Raw genomic sequence first — 15,685 nt, forward strand, 5'->3', positions numbered from 1 at the left:
AGACTCTCAGCAGACAGCAGAGATAATTTACTGTATCTCACACTTAAAAAAAAAAACACAACAATTTTTCTGGAATTTTAAACTACCTTAGAATGCTAAGTATCTAGAGAAGATGAAACCTTACAGATGTGATGTATTAGCACAAAGTAGCATACTCTCCATACATACATGAATTTTGACAGTGATAACTATTAGGATCTTCTGGCTGTTCACTTCTTTTCCATGGTCTGTTCATGAATACAGATTTTACTCTCTCTCTCTTCTTATACCCATGTGACCAAATACGGATAAATATATTTGTGTGTCCAAACATAGGTAACAGTCTATGGAAAGTCAGTGTTTTATCAATGACAACAGAAGAACAGGAGTCTGCTTAGCAATGCCTGTGTACCTGTCTTGAAAAGGTTTGATGTTAAGCAATGAAAATCCTTTTAAATAATTGCTTTTATTCAGAAGAACCAAATGGGACATCACCAGCTACACTTCTCCTGAGGCCACTCGATGAGTAAATCAGCAATAAATGAAAATGCCTTCTTTATAGGACCAGGGTTCTCTTGTTCTCAAAGCTTTTAGTCTTAACACCATGCCAGGGCCAACTGCTTCCTCAGCCCCCCCCGGTACCTATTATTCTTTCATCTGCCTGGTTGAGCAACAGATCCCACTGCTCAGTAACTGGAATCTCTGAATCCACATTTTCTTAATCTGCCTGCCCTGATGCCGGTGCAAGCAGCAGCCTTTTCTTTGCTCTCTTAGCTTCTTTATATTCAACCGGCTCCAGAGATCCGCCCTCAGAGCCCACCAGGACACACACGTCTGTCCAGCCTCCACCTCCTTCCCTTCACAAGATTAAAACAGACCCAGCAGCCTGCATTTCCCTCCGTGCTGGGTCCTGCGCGGGGCAGGAGGAGCCGCCTGCACCCATTGCCGCTCTCTTCCACAGGACTGATGAAGGGGAAGCAGAGAGTGTGACTGTAGGCACCACGCATTCACATGAGAAAAGTGAAGAAAGCCAGCAGTGAAGATGAAAAGCAACTGGTAAGAGAACAAGTGGGATTTTAGAGAAATCTGTAAATAAGAGATTAGAACAGTTAAAGCCGTCCTTGCCAGCTGCCGCCTTTGTTGTTTGGTTTTATGACAGCATTATATGAAGGAAATGGTAATAGAAAGAGCTTTATTGACATGTTTTATTATAAGGCAAAGATACAAAGTTCTCATATAAAGAAATTGTCTTGTCAAATCTGTTAGTAAATCGTTTACTTGAGTTTTTATACATTTAACATGCACGGCTCTGAGGAGAAAGTCAATAACAGAATCTGTCAGAAGCTATGCATTCATATTGAAGGTTTTTTTTTTCTGTTCACAGGAAAATTACAGCTTTCTTTTACGTGTGTAGTTTTCTGTGGTCTTTCACCTCAGCCACCATCCAGCACCAATCAAGTAAGGAGACAGACTTCATCTGCATTTCATCTTTCTGTAATTTTGACTGTCAAAAGAATTATTATGAGCTTATTCAAAATTAAAATCCTGTCTAGCTAGTCGTCACAGAAAGGGAGAACTGTCTAAATGCATGTATGCATGTAAGAAAGTGGAGAAAAAGCAAGAGTTGTATGTGTTATTTTGAACTCGCTATTAGATGTATTTTTAAAGTAAGGATTAAAATCTCAATATAGGTGGTAGATACAGGACACAAACCTCTCCCTGTCTTTCAGTGCTTCTAGTTAAATATTCTTCTGCTACGTGTGGCAACAAACTGGTTCCACTTTATTTGCTGGGCATAAAATGTAAATGGCTGGATGTCAGCCATATGTCTCATCAAATAATATAGAATGAGGCTGTTTCTAAGGTGTAACATGTCAACCTGAATGTTCCCTTTAAGTCTATGTTGTCAGAAGGAAACCCACATTTATGGTCAAGCCTTTGCAGCACACAAGAGGCTCTCTGTGGGTTAGAAATGCATCTCCTCATCCAGACTCTAACATTTTCCAGGTTGACCTGATACTGATTTGTACAGGACTCTCAAACTCTTCAAATAAATGTTTATTTTTCCTTCCTTAAATCAAGGGAATCTGGTAGGTTTTCATGCTCATTACAAGGCTTTTTGACAGATAATATTCTGAAATATTAAATTTTAAAATTTGGTTTCCTCAGAAAAATTTCTTCTACATTCTTGTTTGGGTCAACAAAAAAGGTCTGTAATCTATTCTTGCCCCCATCATATATTTCGTGAATGATCATCCTGTGATCAAATGTGGCATGGAGGAAGGCAGGAACACCTGGAATACCAGAGAGGATGGAAAAGATGCCAACAGTTTCTCAGCAGCCTCTTTAGTTGGCATGAAGTTTGTTTAAGTTTCCTTGGGACTAGGGAGACTGTTGATTTAGGTAACTGGCTTTTTTTTTCAAAGTTTGCTTAAGTGACCAAAAGTTGCAAACCAAAAACTCCTTACAGAGCAGGCCTTCTTATGCTACAACTATTCCTCCATAGCTCTGCAAAAGAAGAATTATTATAACCCTCTCGTTTAAAGGCTTAAAAAATATCAAATAATCAGTCAAGTTATGATTTTAAATTTGGAGCTCTCTAGAAAGAGATGCTTACTTTCTTAGACCTCAGACTTCCCTGAGTACAGTTTAAATTGATTATATACATCCACCTACTATTAATATTTATAGACCTATTTAATTCATAATATTCTTACAGTTGCTTCTTTTAAGTTTTTAAGGTGATCTGAGGCAATGGGCAGGCATATGGTTAACAAATTCACCCTTTTTTGCAGGACTACCAGTCATTCTGGGTGCCAGTCAGAGAACTGATCTCTGTCCAACAATTAGGATTGGCCAAGATGACTTACCAGGCAAGTTGGATCCTGACATTTTCAGGAAAAAGCTGCTATTCAGAAACTGTATCAGGTTATATTCAGCTCCATAACTGCATAATTATCTAATCTAATTAAATTAAAATGAAAGTTATATTCTGGACATGTGTATTTTTTCTTGTAGGCTTCGACCTGATTTCTCAGTTTCAAATAGAAAAAGCTGCTTCCCAAGGAATTATCCAGAGAGTAGTGGGCTCCACTTCTCTACAAGTGGCTTATAAATTGGGACCAAATGTAGACTTCAGGATCCCAACCAGGTAATGCCTTTTATTGTTTGACTTCAAAATATACAGATTTTGTCATATTATCATTTAAGGCATAGATTATTTCCCCAGCTAGACCACGTCATTTGCAAAGCTTTTGGAAGGAGAAAGAGGACTTAGACTTTTTTTCATTGCCACCACCAGACCGGACAGATTCGGAAGCTGCAATTTCAGGGACTTGCACTTTTCTCTACCAACAATATTGCTCTGAATGCCTCAAGATTTGCCAATAGAAAGGCATTTACCTCTAGGAAGTGAAGTCAAAAGTTGTTGATGACTTGAAAAGAGATGGGTGGGCAAAGAAAAGATAACAGGAGGAGAGCAGGAAAGTTTTCTCAAAACATTGACACAAAGGAATCTTTCTGATTATGTGAGGATTGCAGACAAAGGTAGGATAAAAGGTGATTGATTGTATGGCAAGGGTTTTTTTTTCGCTTTTTAGATAACTGGTACATGCATGTTCCTAGCTGATTTATGGTCACTTAATTTATAAAAGATTAAAACTATTATTTAGCATGTCACAGGCAACTTGCAATAGGAGCCAGCACTTAGGAATCTAATTGTGTTTGTGCTTTCCAGGCCAGACTTGCTGCCAGTGAAGGAATAGGGACAGTACAGCAGGGTAGAGATTTCTTTGCCAAACTTAGGCAAGTCTGGATTCTGGTCCAGCACCTTATGTAATTCAGAGTGCCTTTACTAAGCAATTAATTGGCAAGACCTTTAATTGGACTACTGTTTCAGCTAGGAATATTTGGAGTGCAAAATGTTTCTGTCATACTCCAGCTACTCCTTTTTCTTGCTGCAACCCTTGCTGGCTTCTGTCTTCTTAGCAACTAGGTTAAGCTAGTCTACAGCTTAACTGGCTGGTTACATTGGACTCGTGATTACTTTCCATCATAGTGGCAAATCAAAGCTGCTAGTGCATAAATGTGAAGTCAACTGCAGACAGCAAATGAGATTTTCATTTCACTACAAGTTGGAGATTCTCAGATTCTCAAGTCATGACTCAGCTCAGAAACAGTCTGAGCTATCAAAGATGTAATATTTTCATTTTTAAGAAACCTTAGACTTGTTCTATAGATGGCTCTGCTGAGATAGATGTATACAAGTTATCCCTGATCAATCCTATACCAGCTGCATTAATGCATGATGGCATCTGAGCTGACTGCCACCACCGGGCTTGTTGGCTGGGTACAGCACTGTAGTATCATCAATTTACCACATTCAAGACACTGACTGTTACTTCCAGTCAACACTGTGCTGTTACACTGCAACACTACCTCATAGTATACCTGAAATTTGGCCCTGGCTCAAACTAAAAAGTCACCTACACTTAAGGTGAGCTCTTCTCCCAGGGAACCTGTTAAGGCGTGAGTCCTGATAGTGCTCTGGTGCATCAACGTGCTGCTTCTCTGTCATCAGGCCTGATCTTGCTGCTCTGCTCCGATGTTATTTTAGTGTGCCCCTCTCAGCAAGCTGACTCAGGAGGAGTGAAGTTGACAGTAAGCAGCTGAGGCTAACAGCACAGGCGAGACACACCTTGGGCCATTTCCAAATTTTTTATTCTTTAAAAAAACCAGAACTCTCCACATAATATTTATAATGTGGCATGGTAGAGGGCTGTTTTTTAGGATGAGGAAATGCCTAGCATTGCATGATGCATAATGAGAAGCATTACAGGAGTCAGCAAGTTATGCAGAGCACCTCAAGCCAGGCTGAGCATCTTCAATGGCAGGGCCGTAGATCTGGTTCTCTCAGACCCAGGCACTGCAGCATCCCCAAACTCCTGCTGCCTTTCCCTCCAGCCACCCCCTCCCCCCCACTATCCTTTATTCACACGTGGACTATTGAACAATAATGTAAATATTTCGCAGCATACCAGCTGGCAGCAGCTGCATCTCTTGGCTTGGGGAGGGGAGGGAAGGGAAGGGAAGGGAAGGGAAGGGAAGGGAAGGGAAGGGAAGGGAAGGGAAGGGAAGGGAAGGGAAGGGAAGGGAAGGGAAGGGAAGGGAAGGGAAGGGAAGGGAAGGGAAGGGAAGGGAAGGGAAGGGAAGGGAAGGGAAGGGAAGGGAAGGGAGGGGAGGGGAGGGGAAGGGAGGGGAGGGGAGGGAAGGGAAGGGAAGGGAAGGGAAGGGAAGGGAAGGGAAGGGAAGGGAAGGGAAGGGAAGGGAAGGGAAGGGAAGGGAGGGGAGGGGAGGGGAAGGGAGGGGAGGGGAGGGGAGGGGAGGGCCGCCCCAGGCGCCCCCGGCGCCGCGGAGCTGTCCGCGCCCGTGGTGCTGAAACACCGCCCCGCCGCGGGCTGCGCAGGCCGCGGGGGACCGGGCGAGCCGCGGGGGTGGCGGGAGCCGCCGGAGCTGTCTCCGGGAAGGCACGCAGAGGGTGCAATGGCTCCGTTCGTGCCTCCATCGCTGTGAGCTCCTGCCTCGCCAAGAGATGGGGGAGGCAAAACTAGAGTGAGCTTGGAAAAAATACGCAGCACTGTTTTCCCGAGCTGGGCGGCTGACGTGGGCGTGAAGGCGCAAGTGCTATAGGAGCACTGGGGAGGGACCCTCAACAAACGTGGCAAGCAACAGCAGGCTCCACGTCTGCTCCGCTCAGAGATCTCTCACACCTTCATTAATAGGCAACCGTATTGGTAACAGGTAACCTGATGGCCATGGATGGTGTCTTCTCTTGCCTTATAAAATAGGGAAGGGCCGTCCTACCTAGGCCCGTTCACTGGCGTAAGGCATTCAAGGCTTTTGAGGAAAGGATGGGGAGGTGGGTGAACATGTAGAAACAGCAAGCAAGCAATTACAGTATCAGCACAGAGGGCTTGCCTGACTGTCACTGTTCAGTCAGTATTTATCAGGAATAGTAAAATAATTTTTTACAGTAGCATGTGATCATTATACTAAACCAGACAAGCCCATGTTATGGTGGCTATGGCATGGGAATGAGAGCTCAAGTAGATGGGCATGGCTCAGTGTACTTAGTCAGTCTTTGCTGTAGCAATAGCTTATGCCTTGAAAAGTCTACATAGCTTCCTACTAAATTGTAGCTTGATCTTTTTGGTGCTTAGCATGCTTGCCAAGGTCCAGAAGCATATCCCAGAATGAACAGAAATGATTGCCCACATGTTTTGATTTCAGCTTCTCCTATAATCCCATAAATTCCCCTTGCCCATTGCTTCTTCTAGTGTAAAATCTGCTAGAGAATCAATGTAGTGTTCTTTGTGTAATGAGAACCTGTGGAATTGCCATGACTCATATCCATTGTCTCTGACATAGTGAACCTGTCATTTTCAAATGTAATCTATGTACCTGTTGTAGATGTACACCAGTTAGTAAGCACAAAATTAATACTGGCAATTTGAATAACAATTGTGTTGATTTGTAGTTGCAAACTTAAAAAAAATATTAGCAGAAAGTAGTATGTTCATGATATGTTTTTATGTGGGGGAAAGGGGCTAGCTATTTTTATGCACTGGATGAAATCTTAATCCTTTGATTTCGCAAGTGCAGCTGTCACATCACAAGGCCCTTGTGTCCGCATGGATAAATTAACGCCAGGGAACATTCCAAGGTATTCACACTCCATCATCTATATTGTTAAAATATTTAACAAGACCTTAGCATGGTTTGGGTCCAGACTAATTAGCACTCTTTAAAAAATTCCTGGGCACAGCTCAGAAACTAGCATAGGCCATGGACCATTCCCAATAAGCAGCTTGCATTTAGTCATCGTATTTAGGAAGTAAGCAGGTTTAAACTTTTTCATGCCAGCTGAATTTAGCATCTTAGACCAGTTCTGGGCGCACTGAATTTAGTAGCATAGAAAAGAATCGTAGAATAATTTAGGTTGGAAGAGACCTTGAAGATCATCAAGTCCAACCGTTAACCTAACACTGCCAAGTCCACCACTAAACCACGTCCCTAAGTGCTGCATCTACATGTCTTTTAAATATCTCCAGGGATGGTGACTCATCCACTTCCCTGGGCAGCCTGCCTGTTCCAATACTTGACAGCCCTTTCAGTGAAAAAATTTTTTCTAACATCCAATCTAAACCTCCCCTGGCACAACTTGAAGCCATTTCCTCTTGTCCTAGTGCTTGTTACTTGGGAGAAGAGACCCACACTCACCTAGCTACAACCTCCTTTCAGGTAGCTGCAGCTAAGGTCTCCCCTGAGCCTCCTTTTCCCCAGGCTAAACAACCCCAGTTCCCTCAGCCGCTCTTTGTAAGACATGTTCTAGACCCTTCACCAGCGTTGTTGTCCTTCTTTGGACAAGTTCCAGCCTTCAATGTCTTTCTTATAGTGAGGGGCCCACAACTGAACACAGTGTTCGAGGTGCCACCTCACCAATGCTGAGTACAGGGAGACAATCACTTGCCTCATCCTGCTGGCCACACTATTTCTGATACAAGCCAGGAGGCTATCGGCCTTCTTGGCCACCTGGGCACACTGTCAGCTCATATTCAGCCAGCTATTAATCAATACCCCCAGGTCCTTTTCCACCAGGCAGCTTACCAGCCCCTCTTCCCCAAGCCTGTAGTGTTGCATGGGGTTGTTGTGACCCAAGTGCAGGACCTGGCACGTAGCCTTGTTGAACCTCCTACAGTTGGCCTCCACCCATCAATCCAGACTGTCCAGATCCCTCTGTAGAGCCTTCCTACCCTCAATCAGATCAACACTCCTGCCCAGCTTGGTGTCATCTGCAAACTTACTGAGGGTGCACTTGATCCCCTCATCCACATCATTGATAAAGATATTAAACAGAACTGGCCCCAACTGAGCCTTCAGGAGTACCACTTGTGATCGGCTGCCAACTGGATTTAGCTCCATTCACCAAAACTCTTTGGGCCTGGCCATTCAACCAGTTTTTCACCTAGCAAAGCACACGCCCGTCCAAGCCACGAGCAGCCAGTTTCTCTAGTAGAATGTTGTGACAAACGGTGTCAAAGGCTTTACTAAAGTCTAGGTAGACAACATCCACAGCCTTTCCCTCATCCCCTAAGTGGGTCACCTTGTCATAGAAGAAGATCAGGTTAGTCAAGCAGGACCTGCGTTTCCTAAACCCATGCTGACTGGTCTGATCACCTGCATGTCCTGTACGTGCTGCATGATGACACTCAAGATGGTCTGCTCCATAACCTTCCCTGGCACAGAGGTCAGACTGACAGGCCTGTAGCTCCCCGGATCCTCCTTCCAGCCCTTCTTGTAGATGGGAATCACATTTGCTAACTTCTAGTCAACTGGGACCTCCCTGTGAAGCGTGAAGGTAGCCTACGAATCTAGAACTGGTATCTCTTTGCCTTCATCTGCATCTCAGTAGAAAGCAGAGCAAAGTAAAAACTGAATCTGCCTTTTGAACAGTGTTTACATTTAGGGTATTGGCATACTGCAGACCACTTTAACAGGTGACATGAGAAACACACTATGATAAGAAATTACAAAATGAAAATAGGAAATTTATATAGCTTTATCAGTAAGCTTGGAACATTCAGAGAATCTCATAGGCTGATTTCCTGTTTTTAACTTCGGGAATAATGCTTCTTTGTGAAGTAATGTTTCTCAAATGCATATGCCTGAAGGTCTGGCTTTTCCACATCCAGCCACCAAAGTTCTTCAGGTACTTTTCTTTTTGCATTACAAGTAAGACATCTTACATAATACTGCTTCAGTGATATTGTTGATGACACTGTAATAGAAAAGACAAAATGCAGCTAAGAAATTAATCAGTTCATAAGAGAAATAATTAGCTTAGAACTGGATGTTTCTGAAGAATAGAGACCAGCTAAGGGTAATGAGTCCTAGCAAATGATTTTTGGCTAATGACTTAGGACAGTTGCTTTTAAAAATGCTTAGCTAGGTTTTATTGTTATTGCTTATTTCATGGCTGCCAGGTAGTGCCTGCCAGGTCAGCTGTGATTCTAGTAGGCTTCAGGAGGTGCAGACATAAGTGTTTACATCTTGAGCAAAGGAACCCCCACCCCTGGGTATATAATGCTGCATTATCATGACGTTGGCCAGAGGAATTTCCACAGCCACCTCTAGTGGATTGTACTAACATTTCTAACATCTCCATTTAGGAAGGAATGAGTTATCTCAGTGGGCAATGGAGCTCACCTAAGAAATTAACTCTCAAAGAAACAGGTTTAATAAAATAGGCAATTATTTTGTAGTATTCAAATCAATACATATTTAACCTCTTAAAATACTTGCTGCTTTTTGATGAATCCTGAAGTTAGTGGGACTATTCAGGGCTTCTACTACCTAGCCAGATGACTTATCTTGGATATATCGATGTCTTAGGAGGATTTAGCCTTGAAATCTGAAAGAAATCTTGCTGGTAAGCACTCAAGTTATGGGATTAATAACACTCTTAGGTATTTATGAAAAAGATTAAAAGAAAACAGTAGTGTTTTAGAAGTTCCCTTAGATGAATTACAAATGTTTCAACCCCACTCCCCCCTCCCCACTTCTCCAACCTGCATTTAAAAATATTAAGCAAGGGCCTAAATATCTGATAAAATATTGGTCTGATCTTGCGCTCATTTCACGCTTAAATCAGTTAGCAATAGTTCTGAATACACAAGGAAAGCAGGACTTGACTGCTATCTTACAAACTTAAGTTATAAAAATGGATTAAAAAAATACTTTGATGGCTTATATCCCTGGCAATTTTAAGTGGGTAGGAAATGGGTCAGGACTTAATTTGGCCTGTGTACTTGAAATAATTTTACATATTAATTCTGCCTTTGCTCATCTGCCTGATCCTAAGTTTAAAACTGCTTGATTTACTTCAATAAATTAGTGGAATTTGAAACATGTATGTTAAAAATAATTTATGGAATTAATTTAAGTGTTTATATTGTTACCAGCTGTTCAAGATTACAGAATCCAGCACTGTTCTCTCTGCAGTGTGATGGAGGAATAATTTCTCTACAATTGTTTATGTTAATATCATGATAAATTTGCCATGGCTTCCAAATATTTAGCACTTTAAGCTGCTGACTTCAGTAGGGTTTTTGCCTATGTAAAGATCATGGGTTTTGGGGAAAACTGTGTACTGAAATACGCTGATACCTCTAAAGCCAACAGAATTGCTTTTCTTTACTGTTGGAGCAACTGAGATGAGAATCTGTCTCTGCTTCGCATGTAGAATTATAGGTATAACTCTTACTCAGTAACAGTCTCTTGCAGAGTGCCTTTCCGGCGATCAGTCATGCTGTGCTTATTTATGTTGAGTCATATTTCTGATACTGAGTCTTTAGTCTAAAGTCAGCAGCTCTTCTGATTGTTGATTGATTCTAATTGTTATTAGAAGTTTTAAAAAATGTAAAGATTTATCCATGTTTGTGTACTGACTTTTTAGCTTTACTGTTCTATATACATTTTCTATAATTTAGTTTTCTCTTACCAACGTCAGAAGCTCTTATACAATTTTTCTTCATTTTGTATCATTTCACAAAGTTAACATATTTCTTTTCTATTTTAATTTCTGAAAAAGATGGAGGACCCATATGATGGCTTGTAAAGGGCTAACACTATAGCTAAATATGGTGCACAGAATCCTTTTGCCAATCTAGTATAAGCAATCTTCTAATCAAAAAGTGTAACTATGTTTACTTACAAATTTTTTTATTGTATGTTTGTGTTTTTTTTTTTCCCCAGTATAGGTATGTCAGCTGAGGGGTGTAAGAATGTGTGTGATATTTTAACCAGCATTGCCATGACAGCAAAATTTATCAGTGCAGAGAAAGAATGAAAACCTTTCCTCAGAGGATCTGGGATTAACAATGCCTCCTTTAGCTGCAGAGCTCAGTGTATCAGATCCCCTAGAGTCACTGAACTTGACAGAGGGAAAGTGGAACGTCACACAAAGGCTAATTAAAAAATTACCTAACAGTACCACCTTCAGTAGGGCAGTAGTAAAACCAGCTCTTGTGCAAGAACAAACAGCAGGATTCAGTAAATGAAGAGATAAATGACTCAGATGAGCTAAGGTTTTAGCAGCAGAGGACATTGAAATACTTGTTTAAGAAGTTTTATGGAGGAAGAAGGATACTGAGGGCCATAAAAGATGTGCTGAACTGGATCAGGAGCTTAGCAAGAGACTAATGTGTGTCTGGATAGGGAGAGGAAGTATGTTCCCAGAAAGGGAAAGAAAATACAAACATAATCATAGAATCATAGAATGGTTAGGGTTGGAAGGGACCTCAAAGATCATCTAGTTCCAACCCCCCTGCCACGGGCAGGGAAACCCTCCACTACACCAGGTTGCCCAAAGTTTCATCCAACCTGGCCTTGAACACTTCCAGGGATGGGGCATCTACAACTTCTCTGGGCAACCTGTTCCACTGCCTCACCACCCTGTGAGTGAAAAATTTCTTCCTTAGATCTAATCTAAATCTGCCCTCTTTCAGTTTAAATCCGTTGCCCCTTGCCCTATCACTACATGCCCTTGTAAAAAGTCCCTCTCCAGCTTCCCTGTAAGCCCCCTTTAAGTACTGGAAAGCTGCTATAAGATCACCCCGGAGCCTTCTCTTCTCCAGGCTGAACAGCCCCAACTCTCTCAGCCTGTCTTCACAGGAGAGGTGCTCCAGCCCTCGGATCATCTTCGTGGCCCTCCTCTGGACTCGCTCCAGCAGCTCGATGTCCTTCTTGTGCTGGGGACTCCAGAGCTGAACGCAGTATTCCAGGTGGGGTCTCACGAGAGCAGAGTAGAGGGGCAGAATCACCTCCCTCAACCAACTGGCCACGTTCCTTTTGATGCAGCCCAGAAAGCTAGAAGCCTAACAGGATGGGTGACAACAGCATACACTGGAAAGTGCTCAGAACAGGAGGAAAAGTATGTCGACACATTGACATTTGCATTTAAGATGGCAAGATACAAACTGAAATAAAACAGTAAGAGAACACAAGTGAGATAAAATCCTGTCAGACAAAGTCACCTGTGACAGACTACTGCATCTGCAGTCAACAGAGGTACAAGTCATAGCAACCACAGGTAGTTAAAAGATAATGGCAAGGAACCCCCTCTCCTACCTTTCTGTATCTCACACCTCTTGTAACGGGATAATCTTCCAGCTAAACATTCCTCTTTCTCATACACCAGCTTTCAGGTGTATGTAAAGACTCGTGGGGAAAAAGAAGACCAGCAGTTGGGGTAGTTTATTAAAAAGGTGAAGCTGCTGCTGCTGCCACGCTTCCCCCAGTTTTGAAACCTTGCTGAGGCTGTGCCGTCGCCTGCTGGAATATGATTGCACTACAGCTTTGGACACTTACACACCAAACTACAAACCCTGGAGATTTTATGTGGAAGTACTCTCTTACTAAATCAGTAGTCATCAATCATACAGAATAAGAACTAATTTATTCCATTTTTCTCCTTTTTTTTTCCCCTTAGCCTACAGCCTGAGATTGCTAAACTCCTGCTGAGATAGGATTGATCTGCCACTCAAAAATCATCTTTGTTCAAAATGCCTGAGAAATTATTCTAATGAAAGCTAGTAACAAAATAGTTCTGCATATCTCAATAATTTTTTTGAATCCAACTTATTCTTGAATGTGGATAGATGGCAAATAATATATTGACATCAACTGGATTACGATACTACAATTTTACAATTCATAGAATGTGAAAAGGCGTATTTTTAAAATAGTCTACTGGGCTTGCTGACATATTTGAGAGAAAAAACAACATTTATGTTTTGCACAGTGACATAGCCAGTAGTACTTCTATGTGTTTCCAAATCTCACATTACAGGAATTGCAAAAGAATGAAACATTTTATATGTAGCAAATATGTTTCCTGCTAGTTCTAGTCTTATGGTTGAATGTCGCAGGACATAATACGTGGGTTTACCCCGCCATAGCGTGGGTTCTCACTGTGCATATATCTTGTCAATGAATGATTTGTTCAATGATTTCTGCTGAAGCGATAGCTAATACATGAACAAAACGGTTATTGTCAGGCTGAACAAGAAAACCCATCTGCAAAAGACATTCTTGTGTCTTCAAAACCAAATCAGATCTGCACTGACTATATACGTGGTCAAGTATAAAGTGACACTGAGTTGACTGATTTTCTAAGTCTAATAGTAGGGAATAGAGTAATTGTAAGATATACATTCTGAATGTGACGCAGGAGTCTGTTGTTGCTCCATGCATTACACTTAAAATGGATTATCATAAACAGTGTACTCTGTTGGAAGAACCCACTTTTCTGAACCAGTTCCCTTCGCCATGAGCAACACTAATGACTCAAAAGCACATCTTGTTTCAGGACTCTGCATGTAGAAGAGCACTGATAAAAATATGGTTGAAATATGGTTCCACTGAGTAACTGTTTCTAATTACTCTGTGGTGGTGTGTGAAGCTTTTCAGAACAAACACACAATAAATGTACTGTATTTTGATCCTACACAGTGCCATATATTCCAACGGATTGCCCGATGAATATTCCTTTCTAACTACTTTTCGGATGACTGGGGCCACACTTCAGAAATACTGGACTATTTGGCAGATTCAGGATTCTTCAGGAAAAGAACAAGTTGGAGTGAATCTTAATGGTCAAATGAAAAGTGTTGAGTTCTCTTACAAAGGAGTGGATGGCAGTCTCCAAACGGCATCATTTTTGCATTTGCCTTTCTTGTTTGACTCCCAATGGCACAAGCTTATGATAAGCGTGGAAGCAAACAGTGTCACACTTTTTATTGACTGTATTAAAATAGAATCCTTAAACATAAAACCAAAAGGGAAAATCAGCGTTGATGGCTTTGCTGTGCTTGGAAAACTTAAAAATAATCCTCAAATTTCAGTTCCGGTAAGTTCCAAAATCTTTTATTACTGCAAAAAGTGTTATATAGGATCTCTACACTTGATTTTGTTTTTTTTGTGGAATGCATCTTCAAATGTTTTCTGAAAGCAAAAATGGCAGAAATTTACAACTCCTTGGCAGGTAAGTACTAGCTTTCCTTTTTAAATTTTGTACATATATATACTGTGTAAGGTAAGAGATGACCCAAGTTATGTCTAAGTTACAATAGTGAAATTTCTCAGGCATCACGCTTCTGTCATTGGATTCTGCTCTGTCTGGGTGTATCAGCTGAGTTTTCCTCTGCTTATCTCATATGCGGAGCTTGATCTAGAAGGAAGTCTCAGGATATGGATTTGTGGACTGTACCTCACACAAAAAAGAGCAAAACATTCACTGAGCAAGAACTGAGACCTCTCTATCATATGCATGCACCGACCATCAGCGAGAGATAATTATATGTGTCTCTGGCAGAATGAATATTTTAAATCGTTAATACAAAGGGAATATCTCCTGTAAGGGAGATTGACAGAGGTCCTTTTCACCTATTCTGATGTTTACATAAGAAATGAGAGACCCATGTTTAAACCTCAGTGCTAAATCAGAGATTATCATGAGTACATTATATCTCAGGAGATTGATCTAATCATTGTGCTACCTGGTATGATCATGTTAACAGTTGCTTTTTCTCCTTAACTACCCTGAGTTTTTTGAAAAAGGCTGACCTGGAGTAGACAGTGAACTCTTAAAGAAGGTTCTTGTTTATGGTTCCTATGAAGGATAGGTGTAGCATCAGAGACTAGATCCAATCCAAGCGAAGGGCACGGCAGAGGTGAGACATAAAGCCCACCCATTTCCACAGCACCTTCTCCTGGCTAGCTCAGGACATCGCACCCCCACATCCTGGCTCTGTGAAACCCTTTGTTAGATATTTAACTTTCCCTGTGCATCGTAGCAGACACCTAAACTCGCTGTGGAGTGCTCCTTTATTCTGTGTAGCCAGAGTAGGCAGTGAAATACTTATATCTTGTTAGTGGATTTAATGCTGAAAATATCCTCTTCATGTTACTACATTGCAAAGAGAGTTGTTTTGGTGGAGAAAATAACATTGGGGGTGACATATGTTAAATATTGAATGTTTTTGTGCCCTTCAACAAAGAAAACTAAATGCAAAACACCTCTGGGATCTTATTATTTGATTATCTTATTCAGTTTCTGAGATGAGTGATCAACATAAAACACATACAAAGTGACACACCTGTAATTTCTGACAGAAAAAAAAAATGCAGCTGTCACATCTGCATGTGATTTCTCAGCTAGTGTTTTTTCAGCTAATGAGTTATTCTGCACCTTATGATGAATGATGTAACAATTTTTTCCCACAGTAACGCTAAATGACTTTGGGAAGGATAGTTCTTAATTCACTTTGTAGATTAAAAGGAAACAGTTCCAAAACACAGTTGAAAAAAATTGCAGAAAACATCACAAAGTTCCATATATTACCCTGTTCCTTTTCCAAGGATCCTCTTTAAATGTGTTAGGAACATGTAATATGGTAAGATATCTATATATGTATTTATATCTATATCTGTATCTATATGTAAGGTACTCATTTCAAAACAAGTTGAATGGCAAAAGCGAATCAGATACTTTATATATTGTAACCATTTTCCACATTCCTACACTGAAGTTTTGCATCAACTTTGAAATAAGAAGAGTGAAGTGAGATGTAATCTTTTAACTATATTT

General features: G+C 41.2%; 1 protein-coding gene across 1 annotated transcript in view; it reads left to right on the plus strand.

Moving 5' to 3' along the window:
- The first annotated feature begins 1,021 nt into the window (after positions 1-1,021).
- COL9A1 (collagen type IX alpha 1 chain) overlaps positions 1,022-15,685 on the plus strand; it is a 70,114-nt gene continuing 55,450 nt past the window's right edge. Inside the window, exons 1-5 of the mRNA XM_086625275.1 lie at positions 1,022-1,035; positions 1,364-1,437; positions 2,775-2,852; positions 2,998-3,130; positions 13,549-13,945. Coding sequence (XP_086481401.1) covers positions 1,022-1,035; positions 1,364-1,437; positions 2,775-2,852; positions 2,998-3,130; positions 13,549-13,945 — 696 coding nt within the window. The remainder of the gene's footprint in view (positions 1,036-1,363; positions 1,438-2,774; positions 2,853-2,997; positions 3,131-13,548; positions 13,946-15,685) is intronic.

This window comes from Tauraco erythrolophus, chromosome 2 (assembly GCF_009769465.1).
Source record: "Tauraco erythrolophus isolate bTauEry1 chromosome 2, bTauEry1.pri, whole genome shotgun sequence".
In the NCBI taxonomy this organism is placed as follows: domain Eukaryota; kingdom Metazoa; phylum Chordata; class Aves; order Musophagiformes; family Musophagidae; genus Tauraco; species Tauraco erythrolophus.